At 57.7% G+C, this 17,327-nt stretch overlaps 1 protein-coding gene across 4 annotated transcripts in view; it reads left to right on the plus strand.

Annotated features, from left to right (window-relative positions):
* TECPR1 (tectonin beta-propeller repeat containing 1) overlaps positions 1-17,327 on the plus strand; it is a 28,744-nt gene that overhangs the window by 10,888 nt on the left and 529 nt on the right. For 3 of the 4 annotated variants that reach the window (XM_058569287.1, XM_058569288.1, XM_058569289.1), the window contains 16 exons: positions 667-812; positions 3,082-3,569; positions 4,151-4,296; positions 5,215-5,370; positions 6,050-6,199; positions 6,314-6,471; positions 7,535-7,662; positions 8,763-8,865; positions 12,856-12,952; positions 13,026-13,105; positions 13,759-13,815; positions 14,367-14,547; positions 14,884-15,019; positions 15,898-15,990; positions 16,780-16,886; positions 17,046-17,165. In XM_058569287.1, the coding sequence (XP_058425270.1) occupies positions 667-812; positions 3,082-3,569; positions 4,151-4,296; positions 5,215-5,370; positions 6,050-6,199; positions 6,314-6,471; positions 7,535-7,662; positions 8,763-8,865; positions 12,856-12,952; positions 13,026-13,105; positions 13,759-13,815; positions 14,367-14,547; positions 14,884-15,019; positions 15,898-15,990; positions 16,780-16,886; positions 17,046-17,165 (2,346 nt within the window). Of the gene's footprint in view, positions 1-666; positions 813-3,081; positions 3,570-4,150; positions 4,297-5,214; positions 5,371-6,049; positions 6,200-6,313; positions 6,472-7,534; positions 7,663-8,762; positions 8,866-12,855; positions 12,953-13,025; positions 13,106-13,758; positions 13,816-14,366; positions 14,548-14,883; positions 15,020-15,897; positions 15,991-16,779; positions 16,887-17,045; positions 17,166-17,327 lie in introns of those variants that run through there. The other variant, XM_058569290.1, reaches the window with a different exon arrangement.

A 17,327-nucleotide genomic window follows, 5' to 3' on the forward strand; every position in this document is an offset into this window, starting at 1 on the left:
TGATGGAGGCGCCACAGCCCTCCCAGCAAGGCTACCTGGGGCCACGTCTCTGCAGACCCTGGGCCCTCCAGCTGCCCAGCACACCTGCCTTCCTCAGTGCCCAAAGGCAGAGGGGAGGGGACCTGCCCGGCCACCTTTCCCACAGAGAATGGGGTCAGACTCAAGGAGGTTATTTTGTATCTTTAAAAAGACCAGGACCATCCTCTGGGTTCACTTGGGGAGCAGCTTCCTTCCCACCAGAGGCTACGTGGAAGAAGGGGACATGGGTAGACTTTGTGTCCCGGCTCAGCGCCCACCGGACCACCACTTCCTCCGGACCCTGTCGCCCCACAGTCCTGGGTCTGCCTGAGGTCGGGGAGGCAGGACAGGGTCCCTGCTCTCCTGGGCTTGGTGCCGTGCCCTCCCCCAGCCCCCTCTGGACTCTCCTTCCTGCATTTGACTTCTGCACCCACTCGTGTCTACCCCATTGACCTTCCCAGCCCTAACACACATGTGCACGCATGCATCTCACTGCACATATGCGGGGACTCCTGCCTGCCTTTGCAGACGTGTCCTCCAGCCTTGGGGTACTCTCCCCGACCCCGTCCTACCCCCATGCACCCTAAAGGGAAGGGAGCCCCCGGTCTGCACCGGCCTCCCACCCAGCAGCACCTCTCTCTGTTCCAGGTCTGGGGCATCGGCTGTGAGGATCGGGCCGTGTACTTCCGTCAGGGCGTCACCCCGAGTGAGCTCAGTGGGAAGACGTGGAAGGCCATCGTCGCCAGCCGAGAGTGTGACCGGTCGCACTCTGGCAGCTCGTTGAGTCTCCTCAGGTGATCCAGGGGTGGCAGGGCATGGAGGCGTTGGGTTGGGAAGGGCTGTTGGAGGCCTCGGTGGGCAGTGTCCAGCCTCTCCTTCGGGGCATTGGGCCTCATCCCAGGCAGGAGAAAAGCAGGTTGTGACCCACCAGAGCCACAGTCTGTGGGGTCTTCTCCTTCCTGTGCCTGGTGTCCTGGCTCGGCCCGAGGGTGTGGGTGGGAGGTGACAGGTGAGTGAGGCTGCAATGTCCATCCATGTTAGAGCTGGGGGTCGTCCCTGAGCAAGGCTGGCCTGTTGGTTCTGAAGTCTCGAGGTCTGGGAGAGAAAAGGCTTCTTTGCAGGGTGGATGCTTAGGCCCCTCTGTCAAAGGAAGGCACGGAAGAAGGTAGAGCGTCTCTAGTCTAGAGCTGGACCTCAAACTTGGGCGTGCACCAGAATCGTCCGGGGGGCTTGTTCTGTCAGATCTCCAGGACCCACCCCCAGAGCTTCTGATTCATAGATCAAGGTGGGGGCCAAAGTTTTGCATTTCTTGCAAGGTCCCAAGTGTGTGCTGCTGCAGTTCTGGGGACAATGCCTTCAGATCTGTGGGTCTAGAGAGTATGGACAGAGGAGTCTCAGCTCTGCCCACTGGCTGTTAGAGTGCAGGCAGGTGACTTAGCATCTGAGCTGGAGACGCCTCAGCTCTGCCAGTGGAATGCCCGCAGTGCTCACCTGCCCAGTCACGTAGCTCACGGAGCCTTGGCTCGGTGTTCTGCGGCTGACCGCATTCCCGTCTGCAGCTTGGGCCCTCCCCAGACCCTAATCCACATCCCTTTGCTCCTGCAGCTTGGTGGTCACCATACTGTTGCACTGCCGGCCCAGAGGGCCAGGGGCCAGGCAGGGTGTGCCCACAGTGACCTGAGGGTTTAGTCTCCTTAGCTGGTAGTTCTCAAACTGAACAGCACATTGGAATCAGCTGAGAAGCTTTGGAAGCTACTGGTGCCAAATCTTCATTACCTTGGATTTGGCAATGACTTCTTAAATATGACACCAAAAGCACAAGAAACAAAAGCAAAAATAGGTAAATTGGACTTCATCAAAATGAAAACTTTTGTGCATCAAAGGACACTATCAGGAAAGTGAAAAGACAACCCAAAGAATGGGAGGAAATATTTGCAAATCATATATTTGACAAGGGCTTAGGATCTAGAATATATAAAGAACTCTTACCACTTGACAGCAAAAAGACAACACAATTTAAAAAGGGCAAAGGACTTGAATAGATGTTTCTCCAAAGTAGATAAGCAAATGGCCAACATGCACACGAAAAGATGCTCATCTTTTCATCCACCATTAGTCATTAGGAACATGCAAAGCAAAACCAAAAGAGATACCACTCCAGACAAGATGTGGAGAAATTGGAACTCATACCCTGCTGTGAATGTGAAATGGTGCAGCCACTTTGGAAAATAGTCTGGCAGTTTCTCAAGAAGTTAAATATATGATTCAACTATTTCACTGCTAGATACATACCCCAAAGAATTAAAAACAGGTGCTCAAACAAAAACTTGCACATGTTTATAAAAGCATTATTCATAACAGCCAAAAGGTGGACACAACTCATATGTCCATCAGTGGATGAATGGATTAATAAAATGTGGTATAGCCACACAATGGAATATTATTCAGCAGGAAAAAGGAATGACGTACTGATACGTGCCACAACATGGGTGAACCTTGACATCATCATACTAAGTGAAAGAGGCCAGTCACAAAAGTCACATGTTGTATGATGGCATTTATCTCAAGTGTCCAGATTGGGCAAATCCACAGAGACAGAAAGCAAATTAGTGGTTGCCAGGAGGTTGAGGGGAAAGAGGAGGATGGAGAGTGAGCCCTTAATGGGTTTCCATTTGGGGTGATGAGAAGGTTCTGGAACTACGTAGTGGTGGTAATTACACAATATTGTGAATATACTTAATGCCACTGCACTGTATGATTTAAAATGGTAAATTTTACGTCACGTGTATTTTGCCGCAATAAAAAAATAATACTATTGCCAGATCTCTACCCCTGATATATTGGTACAATTGCTCTGGGGTGCGGCCTGGGCGTCAGGACTGCTCTCAGTGCCTAGGCGTCCCAGCTCCCCGGGAAGCAGGGTCTCTGGTGTGCTGCACAGAGAGGCTGTGACTTGCCCAGGGTCGCACAGGTAGTCAGTGGTGGAGCAGAAGAGCCAGCCTGCCCACTGCAGGGCATGTTCCTCCCTCAAGGGAGTCACAGGTCTGCCCCCTTTGTTCCCAGCGCTGGCTGCTTCTTTGGTGACGAGGTGAGGGGCAGTGGCGAGTCCTGTGTGCCAAGCGACACAGATGCTTCCTCGGACGCCGAGAGACCGGGGCCTGACCCGCCTGTCCCTGCAGAGTCTCTGGACTGTCCCAGGAACCCCAAGGACAGCTTCGCATCTGGCCCAGGCACCAGCAGGACTGCAGAGCATACTGTGGAGGTCGCCAGCCCGGCCACTCAGACCCCCAGGCCTGAGCCTCGCCCTGGCCCGGCCTCCACCCCAGCTGAGCTGCCCTGGACCAATATTGACTTGAAGGAGCCCAAGAAAGCGCCCAGCTACTCGGCTGCAGGCTTTCCTGAGACCACCGGCCTCTCCTCACTGGAGGTCCTCCCCCTGGGCTTGGAGGAGCCCTGCAGTGCCGACGACCGCCCCCTATGGGCCTGGGTGTCAGGAGGAGGCTGCGCCGTGGAGGCCCACTCTGTGCTCAAGTGGTTCTCCGTGCATTCGGGTAAGGGGGGTGTCGGCAGGCCCAGCACCCCACAGGGTGATCCTGAGGGAGGCGGAGCAGGCCCACTGTCCTGTCTGAACGTGCCCCCTGTGCTTAGCCAGTCTGTCTGCAGCCTTCCGAGACCAGCCGGTGCTGTCATAAGGAAGGGCACTGGCCTGGCGCCCCGTCCCCTCTCCCTGTCCCAGCAGTGGTGGCCATTCTGGGCTGAACTGGGGGGACATCAACTTTCCTATCAGGGTGAACGGTGGCAGGGAACTCATGGGGCATTTTACAGAGATTATGGCTTTCTAGCAAGAAAGGGCTGATTAAAAAACAAAGAGCCCTGGGGCCGGCCCCATGGGGTAGCGGTTAAGTGCGCGCTCCGCTGCTGGCAGCGCTGGTTCGGATCCCGGGCGCGCACCGATGCACCGCTTGTCAGGCCATGCTGTGGCGGTGTCCCATATAAAGTAGAGGAAGATGGGCACGGATGTTAGCCCAGGGCCAGTCTTCCTCACAAAAAAACCAAAAAAAAACAGCCCTGGCCTGCTGCCCAGCTGTGGGCTGGCCAGGCGCCTGGCCCTGAGGCTCCGGCTGGCCCGCAGGCCTGTCCGCCTCAGTGCAGACGCTCTCCCTGTCCATCACGCCGGCCCAGACCGCCGCCTGGAGGAAGCAGATCTTCCAGCAGCTCACAGAAAGGACCAAGCGGGAGCTGGAGAACTTCCGACACTACGAGCAGGCCGTGGAGCAGGTGGGCAGCCCCTGCACGCAGTTTTTTTCGGCGGGCATTCATCGAGTGCCTGCTGTATACCAGCCCTGAGGTGAAGTGGGAGGAACAGATAGATGGATGCGTCCATCCCTCTGTCCGTCCATCTTGGATGTGAAGCCGTCCCTTCCGGGCCCTTGTAGATTCAAGGATAAATGAGTCCATTCATTTATTCATCTGCACTAAAGAACTCTGTTCAGGCCCCACTGCGTTCCAGGCACAGTGTAGGCCCTGGGGACCCGAAGACACAGCAACCTCAGCAGGAGGCGGTGGGGGGGAATCACGTCATCCTCTCCCAGCCCAAGGGAACCCCTCATGCCAGACAGTGTCGTGTTTTATTGAGACGAGGGAGGACAGGGTTGAGGGCCATCTTGGATCCCATCAGGCAGAGCCCATTTGCCAGAGGCCCACAGTCAGAAGTTACATGAAGCACGTGGCTAGTGTCACTCAGAGGACCTGGCTGCGTCTCGGCTGGTGGTGCAGAAGCATCTCGCCAGCAGCTAAGAGTTGGGCCTCCAGGGACAGGCAGGCCGGGTGTGCATCCCAGCTTTGCCACTGACTCACTGTGTGATACTGGGCCAGTCACAGAAGCTCCCCGAGCCTCAGTTTCCCCATCCAGAACATGAGGTAACAGCTCCGATCCCACAGGCTGTTTAAGAATGAGGAGGTTATTTGTAGGCGACACTGGCTTGGGGCCTGGCACCTGTCAGGTGTCCGATAGCATCACTTTTGTCATTAGGGTAAAGAGGGGGAGCTGGGAGTGCCAGGCAGGAGCCCCCGGCGAGGCGGTGAAGGGACCAGGGGTCGGGGGGCTGGGAACTGGGCGCACACAGGGCCGGAGTCTGGGAGCCCAGGGGCCTGGCTGTGATTCTTCTCCTCTGCCCTTGCGGGCCCGTGCCACAGTCGGTGTGGGTGAAGACGGGGACCCTGCAGTGGTGGTGCAACTGGAAGCCCCACAAGTGGCTGGACGTCCGCGTGGCGCTGGAGCAGTTCACGGGGCACGACGGGGCCCGGGACAGCATCCTCTTCATCTACTACGTGGTCCACGAGGAGAAGAAGGTGCAGCGGGGGTCCCATGGCAGGGAGGTGCCCGGGGGAGGGGGGTGCAGGGGAGGGCGATGCCCGGGGGCTGCACAGGAGAAGGGGTACCTGAGGGGTACTTGAGGGGGTGCAGAGCTGGAGGGGCACAGGACTGGGCCTGGGACACCAGCCCCAAGGTGCCGGTTGGGGACCGGCGTCTGGCATCTACAGGTGCTGGCCCCTGGTGGCAGCAGTCCCTGCCAGTGGCGGGCAGGTGTGTGCCAGCCCCCGAGAGCCATCTCCCCACTCCGAGCAGCTGCGGACAGGCTCACGTTTCAGATGGGAAGTCAGGCTCAGGGACATAAAGCCACTCACCCCTCCCCACGGCCAGCATGTGACAGGGCTGGTGTCAGAACCCAGTCAGTCTGACTCGAAAGTGCCCTTGTCAACATCAGAAAGCATTTCTTTAAGATGTAACTAAGGCATCTGCTCATGAACTAGGCTTCCATACTGGAACATGCTTGGCCCCAGAGACCACCACTGAAACCCATACTCCTTGGGGGACCCCAAGGACCAGCTCTGTGGAATTGGGGGTGACCCAGGCCGTCCCTGTCCATCCACCATGGTGGGGCTCCCCCCAGAGGCCGGCCTTGTCCCCAGCCCCGTGGGTCTTGCTCTGTCACCGGGGACAGCCCTGCCGTCCGCCCTCTGTGCACAGTACATCCACGTGTTCCTCAACGAGGTGACAGCGCTGGTCCCCGTGCTCAATGAGGCCAAGCACTCCTTCGCCCTCTATACCCCCGAGAGGACCCGGCAGAGGTGGCCTGTGCGTCTGGCTGCCGCCACTGAGCAGGACATGAACGACTGGGTGAGTGGGCAGTGGTCCCCAGAGGCCAGGGGTCAAGGGGCAGTGGTCTTGGGGCGACCCAGCCTCAGCCTGCCACCCACCCCCTTCCCAGCAGTGACTGTCTCCCCACGCCAGCTCGCCCTGCTCAGCTTGTCTTGCTGTGAGAGCCGGAAGATCCATGGACGCCCCTCCCCACAGGCCATCTGGTCCGTCACCTGCAAGGGAGACGTCTTCGTGAGTGAGCCCAGCCCCGACCTGGAGGACCCCGCACACCTGCTACCCTGCGACCAGATGTGAGTCGGCTGCGCTCAGGACGGGGCTGGGGCCTGCCACCCTCTCCAAGCACCCAGAGATGTGGTTCAGAAGGGAAGGCCGCAACAGGACCACACAGGGCCTCACTTCCCGCTGGCCAGCCACAGGCTTGACTGACTGGTTCCCAGGCCCTGAGTCTTCCTGGGCCTGCGTGAGGACCCCAAGCGGGGACGAGAAACCTGTCTGGGCTCCGGGCAGGTTGGCGCTGTCAAGCAGCTGCTGTGTGTTGGGGGAAGAGGGAGGGATGGCTCTGTAGGCGGCATTTAAAACCACAAGATGGAGTGAGGCTGCCCATGAGGAGCAGTGTCAGCAGAATCCCGGGGCATCTGGCATTTTGGGTGAGGAAGCAGAGGGGGACCCAGCAGGGGACACAGTGCTCCCCATTCTATCCTGAGGCTGCTCCCAGAAGGTCACCCAGAGCCCGTGAGGACCAGGCGGATGTAGGTGAGACCAGGAGGCCCTGCTCAGGAGGGGAAAATTGATGTGTTTGTCCACTCTTTGAGGCCCTGTGTGCCTGGTGTCCAGTCAGACAAGTCAGACGACCTCTGGTGACAGTGGCAGGGCCTCAGCCCGCAGGAGCGTGACCCAGGTGGCAGCTGCTCCCTGCACTCTGCCTGGCCAGGAGGCCACACTGTGACCGTGCAGCGTGTTGTGACGTCCTTTCAGTCTGCTGGCCCATGTTGTGGCTCGTCTTCCTCCATGCCGTGGCGTGCCCGTCCCAGACCCCAAGGGGCAAAGGGAACATGGGCTGCTGACCTCGTCCCCCATCTGCATAGCTCCGGGCATCAGCGGCTCCCGAAGCGCTCCCCCCGCCGCCCCGCAGGGGGCCTGCTCATCTCCTGTGCCGACTCTTGGCTCACTTCAGCTCTGATTAATACCCGATGGGAAGTCCAGCAGTTTCCGGCATCCTTAGTAAAGGCTGTTGTTTGGTGACTGAAGACGAGTAACGTAGGGCGTCCCTGGAGGCCAAGGGCCAAAGGGGGTCGAAGGCTGGAAAGCCCTGCTTGGGTGCATTCCTCCCTGCCCTCTCTCCCGTCCTCCCAGGTTCTGGCGGCAAATGGGAGGCCACCTGCGGGTGGTGGAGGCCAACAGCCGGGGCGTGGTGTGGGGCATCGGCTACGACCACACGGCCTGGGTCTACACGGGCGGCTACGGCGGAGGCTGCTTCCAAGGTGAGGGTGGCCCATGCACCATGGCTGGCAGGACCGGCTTCCCGAGTCCTGCCCATGCCTTCCCGGGCCAGTCCCTCCTCTAATGCTTCTGGCTTCCCTGCCCCATGCTGGAGCCGCTGTCCCAGTGTTGACTCTTGGTTGACAGCTGGCTGACAGGTGACCTTCGCCACTGCCGGCATCCACAGGGAACAGTCCCAGGGCCAACCCATGAGGCGAGAGAGCCTGGAGACCAGGCCTCGTCTCCGACCTGCCTTCCTGGGCACCCATGGCTGAGCTGGGGCCGTGAAGGTTCTAGAAAGGCAGCTGCCAGGGGCCTCCAGCATGTCCAGCCCCTCATTTCACAGATGAGCCCTCAGGGCACATTGGGGCACTCTAGGACCCCAGTCTCCTGATTCCCAGGCCTCAATTCCAAGCCCTCTTTAGGTGGGTCATGCCATAGGGGATGAGAGCTTGCTGAACCCCTGTGGGATCCCTGAGTTCTGGGAGGTAGAGTCCCTGTCTCTCCCCTACTGTAAATGGAGGCAGAAACAAACACTGAAATGGGACATGCCACAGTCCACACACCCCACAGTGGGGGGCGGTTAATCCTGTACAACTGTGGGTCCACTAAGACCACAGGAACACACATCTGCACAGGCCTAACAGCTTCCCCATTTGTGAGGTGGGAATTATTTTTGTCCCCATCTTACAAATGAGGAAATTGGGGCTCATGGGGGTTATGTGAATGGTCCAAGGTACCTTTGTTAGTAAGGAGAGAACTGGGCGGGCCTCACACCTGCCCAGTGCCCAGACGGCAAGGGAGGACGAGATGTAGCCAAGAACAGAGTGTGAGGTGGCGGAGCTGGTGGTGTAGAGGGGAGGTTTAGTGGGCAGCAGGTTCTTCTCATCCCGGTTGTGCAACCCCAGAATAATCACAGAGGAGGCAACTGAAGCAGGGCAGCCCCAAGAGATGAGCTCAGCAGGCCTGTGAAGCCCTCTCAGCCGACCCTCTCCGCCCGCCCTCCCTGCCCATTCTCTGCGGACTTCGGAGCTTCAGACAGAAGCCCGAGTCCCGAGCAGGCAGGCGCGGCCTGGGTCCCGGCAGCTTCCTCTCCCCACAGGCCTGGCCAGCAGCACCAGTAACATCTACACACAGTCAGACGTGAAGTCCGTCTACATCTACGAGAACCAGCGCTGGAACCCCGTCACAGGCTACAGCAGCAGGTGAGCAGCCCGGCGCCCGGCCCAGGCCACCGTCTTGACAAGACTGGAGGGCCACGTCCAGTGTAGCGTGAGAGCTGGCATCCGGCCCCTGACGTGGAACTAACTGGATCTTCTGGTTACAGATAGTTTTTTCCTTGAATCTTTACGTGTGATGCATATTTTAAAAACGCACTTATTGAGTGGTATTACATGCCTAAGAGCACAAAGCGTGAATGTATGTGTATGCATATATTCAACGATCTGTCTGTGCATAGACGGATATCAATCATTGAGTTATCACAAATCGAACACCAGTGTAGCCACCCCCCAGGACAAGAAACAGAGCCTTGCCAGCCCCCCACCGCCTCTGGTGCCCCTTCCCTTTTGTCACCCCTCCCTCCTCACCAAGAACCGCCATCCCGACTTCTAACACTGTTATAGTTTTGCTTGCTTTTTGGGGTGGGGGCAGTGGTGGTTACTTTGTTTTTTGAAGTTTTGCTTAATTTAAGCTACTGAGAACATCATGGCCTCCAGCAAAATTATTTTAATCCTCCAAATGTGAGACTTTTGGACAAGACAGTCAATATGTTTGTTTTGGCAGAAGGGGAGACGCTATATAAAATCTAGATTGTATGTGGCTTTTTATTTCTCTCCCACTCAGCATAGACACGTATTTCTCATTGCTCTTGTCGTGGGGTTTTTGTACTTTTAGAAAATAAGCAGGTTGTGGAATTTCTTAGCCTTTAAAACCCGCTGCAGGACTTTTGGCCAGTGGTGCTCAAACTCTAGCATCATCCAGGCGCTCCGTTTGGGCCCCCCCAGACTCAGCCCTGGGGGTCTCTTCTTTCGACTGGTCCTGTTTCATGTCCTTTATGATAAAACTCTGATCATAAGTATAGCACTTTCTGAGTTCTGTGAGTCATTCTAGCAAATTATCAAACCTGAGGAGGTAGTGGGATCCCCCCAATTTGTAGCCAGTCAGTCAGAAGTGCAGGTGGCCTGGGGACCCACAAAGTGTGGCTGGTGTCTGAAGCGGGGCGGTCTTGCTGGGGACCATGCGCTTTGACTGTGGGGTCTGTGCTGACTCCGGGGGTTAGCGTCAGAGTCGTATTCAGCTCACCCAGCTGGTGTCGGAAGAGCCAGTTTTCCACGGTGGATGTACCAGTTCACACTTTACCAACACATCTTTGCCGGTTTCTTTTATTTTAGCCACACTCAAGCGTGGCTAGCATCTCCTGTTTTAAGTTTCTGTTTCCTGATGACTAACGAGGCAGAGCACCTTCCTGCATTGACTGGCACTCTGATACCCTCATTTGTGGAATGCCCCTTTGAGTCCTTGTCCCATGTTTTGGTTAGATCCTCTTTTTCTTGCTTTGTCAGTGTTCTGTGCGCATTCAGGATGGGAGCCCTCTGTCAGTTACTTCCGTTCTGTGGTTTGCCTTCCCACCTTCTTAGTGGTGACTTTTGATTGTTAAATGTAGTCCAGTTGATCGATCCTTTTTTTTTTTTTTACGTAAAATTGGGCCTTTAAAAAATCCTCTTCTGGCCGGCCCGGTGGTGCAGTGGTTAAGTGCATGCTCTCCGCTTCGGCGGCCCCGGGGTTTGCAGGTTTGGATCCTGGGCGTGCACCAACGCACTGCTTGTCAAACCATGCTGTGGCAGCATCCCGTATAAAGTAGAGGAAGATGGGCATAGATGTTAGCTCAGGGCCAATCTTCCTCGGCAAAAAGAGGAGGATTGGCATCAGATGTTAGCTCAGGGCTGATCTTCCTCATACACACAAAAAAATCCTCTTAAGAAATCTCATGAACACCAAAGTAATGAATACAGTCTCCTATCTTCTAGAACAGCAGTCAGCAAACTTTTTCTATAAAGGAGCAGATAGTAAATGTTGTAGGCTTTGTGGGCCACACGGTCTCTCACAACTGCTCGCTCTGCAGTTGTTGCTTTGTCAACGATTGAGCGTCCATGTGTCCCAGTAGGATTTATATCTGGACACAAATTTGAATGGCATATGATTTTCACATGTCATGAAGCACTATTCTTCTTTGGATTTTTTCAACCATTTAAAAATGTAAAAACTACCCTTAGTTTGTAGGGTGTGCCGAAATAGGCAGCGAGCCTGGTTGGGTCCACAGGTCACATAGTTTGTGGATCCTGTTCTAAAAGCTTTATTTCTCTGCCTCGTCCATTTAGGTCTAGAGCCCCACCTCCCCACCCCCAAACTGTCGGGTGTAGAGTGTGGGCTGGAGGTCAGGTGTCGTTGTTTGAATATCCAGTGACCCACACCATTTATTGAAAGGACTGACCTTCCCCCTTGCATCACAATGGCCACCTTTGTCTTAACTCAGTGTCCATGCAGGCAATGCTCCATTCCCGAGCCCTCCTCTCTCTTGAGCCATTGGGTACCTTGCACTAACCCCACACTGTTCCAACCACTGTCCCCTTATGGGAAGCATTCAAAGCTGACAGAACAAACCATCTCGGCTTCTTCAACAGCGTTTCGGCTGTTCTCCGATCATTTCCAGATGAATTTTAGAAGCAGCTTGTCACAGTCCCCCAAAACCGTTGCAGTCTTGGTCAGGATGGCCTTGGATCTCTACATGAATTTGGGTAGAAAAGTTATGTCACAAATCCTGTCTCCACAATGTGGGCATAGTTTACACCTCCATTTATGTAGGGCTTCTTTAATTTCTTCTTAATAAGGTTTTGTAACTTTTTATATAGGAATCTTGATGTCTTTTATTAGATGGTATTTCATATTTTTTGATACTATTGTTAATGGCACATTCAAGCTTATTTATTTCATTTTTTAGCTGTGTGTGGCTGTCTACAGAAATGCAATTGATTCCCCTCCTGTTTTTTCAAAATTGGTGAAAGGAAGAAATACCGAATAATGTGAGAACAAACCGTAAACGCACCAACCAGAGGCAGTAACCATTACTCGCATTCTGGTCTGTTTCCTCCGGCCCGCCCTCTGTGTGTGTCCGTGTGCCTGAGTGTGGGGGACAAAACCCTGCACATAAAGGTGGTCTGGGATGGCCTCAAATCCGATAGCAGGGAGGGATCTGGTTGACCTAACCCTGACTCAGTCTTGGCCGTGTAGACTGTGACCTTTCACTGTTGTGAGAACAGTTTAAAGGATTTTCTTGTGTGTAAATATTTGTGAGTTTCTCTGTTCACCCCCAGTAAATCAAGGTTCGAGCTCTTCTGAGGCAGTTGATACACGTCACTGAATAGGTCCTGGAAACCTCCACATCGGCTATGTGTAGCGTCCACACGGCACGCTGACTTGCCTGCGTCTCCCCTCCCTCCCTCCTCAGTCCTGGGGAAGAGGAGCAGGGCAGCTCCGTGCTCCCTGGGCCATATAGAGAGTCCAAACCAAGGGCCAGGCTCCTGGTACCGCAGCCTCACGGCCGCCTGCCCAGCGTTACCCGTGTGCTGCTGGTTGCTCTGCAAGTGTATGAGTCAGCGGGCCTTTCTCCTGGCTTCTGGTAGCTTCAGGCATTCCTTGGCTTGTGGCAACATCACACCAGTCTTCACATGGTGTTCTCCCTGTGTCTTTACATCGTCTTCCAATTTGGGAAACTTGGGTCCAAATGTCTCCTTTCTATAAGGACACTGTCATGTTGAATTAGGGCCCACCTTAATGATCTCATCTCATTTGATCATCTGCAAAACCCTATTTCCAAATAAGGTCACACTCACAGGTACTGGGGATAGGGCTTCAACATTGTTTGGGGGGACACAATTGGGGGGGTCACCCAGAACACAAAGGAAAGAGAGATGGGCTCCCAGACCGCACGCACCACAGCCCTCCGTGGATGGCCTGGCTGGGTTGTAGCCCAGGCCGCCTGTGACGCGGGATCACCACAGTTGCTGTCCCCGCCTTGGGGCGATTCTGTTTTTGCCCCACACCCCCTCAGAGATGCGGATGTCCTGGGTGCCTGGGCGGGACGGGCCGCTCTCGCCTGTCTCTCGGGTCACTCCACCCCTGTTGTCCTGCTGCAGGGGTCTGCCCACCGACCGGTACATGTGGAGTGATGCCACGGGGCTGCAGGAGTGCACCAAGGCCGGCACGAAGCCCCCGTCCCTGCAGTGGACCTGGGTGAGCGCCGGGCTGTGGGGTGAGCAGAGGCGGGGGTGGGGAGTCTGCCTGTACTGACCCGCCCCTCCCGCAGGTTTCTGACTGGTCTGTGGACTTCAGCGTTCCTGGGGGCACTGACCAGGAAGGGTGGCAGTACGCCAGTGACTTCCCTGCGTAAGCATCTCTCTCTCTGCCTAGGGAGGGGGCCTCCTGGGGTAGGACCCCAAGCATCAGGCCCTGGGCTTGTGGCCCAGCCAGGCCCTGTCCTCCCCAGCACTGGTGGCCTCACCATTCTGCCAGGCTGCCCCCCTGCCCCCCAGCCTCTTGCCCCCCTGCCCCCCAGCCCTGGGTAGCTCTGGTCCCCCCAAACACCCAGGTGTGGCCGAGGAGCAGATGCTTACATGCCCACCTCAGCCAGCTGGGGAGGTGTGGAGGGGCCCAGGTGAGTTCAGGCCAGCACACCTGGCACACCTGGCTTCAGTGGGTGGGCTCAGGGATGACACCATGGCTCCCTCAGCACCTGGTGGTGTTCTTGCTGTGCCGAGCGAGGGTTCTGGGAGACCCCAACCCAGGGAGACCTTCGCTCCAGGGAGGCCTGGACCCCACGGCGACCCCCGCCCCAGGGAGGCCCTGACCCCACAGAGACCCTGGCCGGGCAGGAGGCATCTAAAGGAGGAGAATGGTGTCCTGTGATGCCTGCTGCCCTTTGAGCCCACTCCGTGGCTTACAGTGGGGCTCTGTACCCTGTAAGGGGTGGAAAAAGGATGTATGTCACTTTCCAGAAACTTCCACAGAGTGGTCTTGAATTCAGCTTCTTCCTCTTGCAGCTCATACCATGGGTACAAAACCATGAAGGATTTTGTCAGGAGAAGGTGCTGGGCCAGGTAAAGACGGGAGCCAGGAGGGAGCTGGGGGGTGTGGCCTTGTCCATCCTGCTGGTTCCTCCAGGGCCAGACCTCCCGACCTGTGACCTCAGTCCCAGTAGAAGGAAGGGGAGGAGGGGTAGGAAGGGAAAACAGAATCAAAGTAAATGTCAGCCCAGGAAATGCCCGCAGGCTCCCAATGCTCTCCTGTTTCTGAGGCGTTTGTTTTCAAGAACAAATAAGAGAAATGTCACTGGCAGGCTCTGTTTGTGAGCAGGCCTGGCTGGGGCAGGGCAGGGCGCCGAGGGCAGAGTCACCTCTCCAGGCACTTATTCCCGCCCATGTTGGGGAAGCAGTGCCCACCTGAGTATTTTCAGGGTCCTGGCCCCAGCACTCCCTGGGACCCGGCCGAGGCTGCCGTGGGGAGAAGGGTGGCCTCTGGGGCGAGGTCGTCTTAGCTCTTGCTTCCCAGCCTCCTGCGCAGCTAGAGCAGGTGGCTCTGGGCGGTGAGCTGGGCCGAGGCTCGCAGTAGCATCGGGGTGCCCAGGTTGTGTTCTCTTCCCCCAATTCAGAAAATGCAAGCTGGTGACCAGCGGGCCCTGGCTGGAGGTGGCCCCCATCGCCCTCGGGGACGTGTCCATCATCCCCGAGAGCCCGGGCGCCAGTGGGAATGGGCACAGCATTGCGCTCTGGGCCATCAGTGACAAAGGGGACGTGCTCTGCCGCCTGGGTGTGTCCGAGCTCAACCCCGCGGTGAGCACCCTCATTCCTGCCTCCTCTGGGGACCGCCAGGCCTGCCCGCCCTGCCAGCCCTTGGACCCTCTTGGGGTTGAATCCCCTCTTTGGGATTCTTCCCAAATAAGACTGTTGGCTGTGGAGTCAGGGAGCTCAGGTGTCCCTGGGCCTGCCCAGGATGGTCCCTGGGGCTGGTGGACACCGCCTGTGGCCCGAGGGGGTCACTGGGCTCTGTGGGCAGTTGGAGCTGAGGATGAGGTTGGCGTGAAGAGCTGCCAGCTCCTGGGACTTGTGGGTGGGAGTGGCAGAGACCGGGCCGGGCCGCCCTCAGTGTCCCTTCTCACCCGTCTCTAGGGCTCCTCTTGGCTGCACGTGGGCACCGACCAGCCCTTTGCCTCCATCTCCATTGGGGCCTGCTACCAGGTGTGGGCTGTGGCGAGGGACGGCTCTGCCTTCTACCGGGGCTCCGTGTCCCCCTCCCATCCAGCTGGTGAGTGCTGCCCCTCCAGGAGGACCCCTACCCGGGGCCACCAAGCTGTGACAGGGAACATGGGGCTGGTCAGAGTGAGGTTGCATGTGCTTCTGCTTCCAGGGAAAGCTGGCTGACAGGTCTCTGAATTTTCAGTTCAGCTCAACAAGCATTTACTGAATGTTACCTGTGGACCAGGCGCTGGGGGCCAAGCCGGGATCCCCCCTATAGGCCACGTTCCCCTCCTGCTGGGACTCACAGTGGGGGCAGTCACCACTCCATGATGGGGAACCCCTCACAGCTGCCCTTCACTGTTGTCGGCCTCCTGCCCAGGGCATCGCTGGTGTTGGGCACTTTGCACATCCTGCCCTTCAGGGGACAAGCCTGCCCAGGCCCTCCTGGGGTGGCCCTGCGCGGCCCACTCCACAGTGACTGTTCTGGCTACCTCCAGGAGTACAGGCCATGCTGGCTTGTTCTTGACTGGCTGTCTAGATGGTGTCCGGCATAGGGGAGGCCGGACAGACGCATGAGTGGTGGCTGGTGCATCGCTGCCCCCCACACAGGGCCACAGGGCTCAGGCAGTGGGTTCGCACAGCAGCCCCAAGGCTGGATCTCTACCATATGCCGGGCTCGGCACCTTCATGTCCCAGTTTGTGAGATCAGCCCATCCAGCCCCACCATCTGACACCTGCCACAGCCTCCAGAGAGCCCTGTGCCAGGTCAGCTCTGCTTGGCCCTCAGCTCACACCAGGCCCTGTCACACATGTGTGGTCTGGCTGCTCTGGAGGCCACACCCGCCCCCACCCTGTGAGCTGCAGAGGAGGCCCCGTGCTCCCCGAGCGCTGGGGCCCCAGGTTTGGTGTTTCCCAGCTGCTGCCTGAGCCTGCCCCCCATCACAGGTGACTCTTGGTACCACATCCCATCCCCACCCAGACAGAGGCTGAAGCAGGTGTCCGTGGGGCAGACGTCCGTCTACGCCTTGGACGCAAACGGCAAGTCGTTTCTGGTCCTTGGTGGTCACCAGGGGAGGCTAGGGGTTCCCTGAGCACCCCCATGGGATGAGACCCTCCTCAGCTCCCAGGTCCCTGACATGAGACCTTTATAAGCCACCATGAGAGGGCGCCACCCCGCAGTCAGCCTCTGAACAGGTTCCCTCCCCCAAGTTACCCAGGGTGGGAGGCACCAGCTGGCCCCAGGTGGTCAGCCTGCCTGGGCCTGGGGCATAGGGCACAGTACCAAGGCCGGGGTGACACTGCCCTGCGGGGCCTACACTGGGAGCGTCTTCTAGAAGGTGCCACCCAGGCCTGTGACACAGGAGCCCCATGGTAGTTTGGGGCTGCTGGAGGTCGCCCGCTTGGCGCTGGGTCCTCCCTGCCCCCGTGCCACCTGGGCCAGGGCTCTGGCCAGTTCCCTTTCCTGTTCTGTCGCTGTCACAGATGAGCAGGGCGAGGAAAGGGCAGAATTGGGCCTGGAACCCAGGTCTTTTGGTCCAGGCCCACTCTCTTTATTTGTTCAAATAATTCCTTGTCCTCAGTTTCTCATGCGTAGAAAGAGGACGACGATGCCAGCCCAGCACAGCGGGACGATTGTGCAGCTCAGGTGGAGTGGGGCGCGGGAAGGCCGAGCTGGCTCTGGCCCAGCTTCTCTCTGGCTGTGGGTCAGCGAGAGCCCCGGGAAGTGTGGGGACGCAGAGGAGTGTGGTCAGACCACCCCTGGCTTTGCATACCCGAAGTGGGTCGCGATGTTCTGGGGCCTCACAACGCGCACCCTTCTCTCCCCAGGGAACCTGTGGTATCGCCAGGGGGTCACGCCCAGCTACCCGCAGGGCTCCAGCTGGGAGCACATGTCCAACAACGTGCGCCACGTGTCCGTGGGGCCCCTGGACCAGGTCTGGGTGCCCTGGGTGGGGGGGCAGGGACAGAGGGTGCACACTCACTCTGGGGTCAGGAACCTGGGGGGCTCCGGGTTCCCGCTCTGGTCTCCCCGCTGCCGTCCCCATGGTCCCACCGCTGCTGGGGGCCGAGTCTTGAATGGGTCTGTGTTCCAGGTCTGGATTATCGCCAACAAAGTCCAGGGGAGCCACAGCCTGAGCCGGGGAACCGTGTGTCACCGCACGGGCGTGCAGCCCCACGAGCCCAAGGGGCAGGGCTGGGACTACGGCATCGGGGTGAGCAGGGCGGATCTGCTGGCTGGGGCTGCGTGGTCACACTGTGCATGCTCTGGGTCCCTGGGGTGGTTCCCATCAGGGTGTGTGGGAGGCCCCAGGCAGAGCTTCTAGAAGGTCTTGAGCTCCGGTGTCTGGAAGGATAGCCTCTGCCCCTTGACCCCC

This window comes from Diceros bicornis, chromosome 26 (genome assembly GCF_020826845.1).
Source record: "Diceros bicornis minor isolate mBicDic1 chromosome 26, mDicBic1.mat.cur, whole genome shotgun sequence".
NCBI classification, from domain to species: domain Eukaryota; kingdom Metazoa; phylum Chordata; class Mammalia; order Perissodactyla; family Rhinocerotidae; genus Diceros; species Diceros bicornis.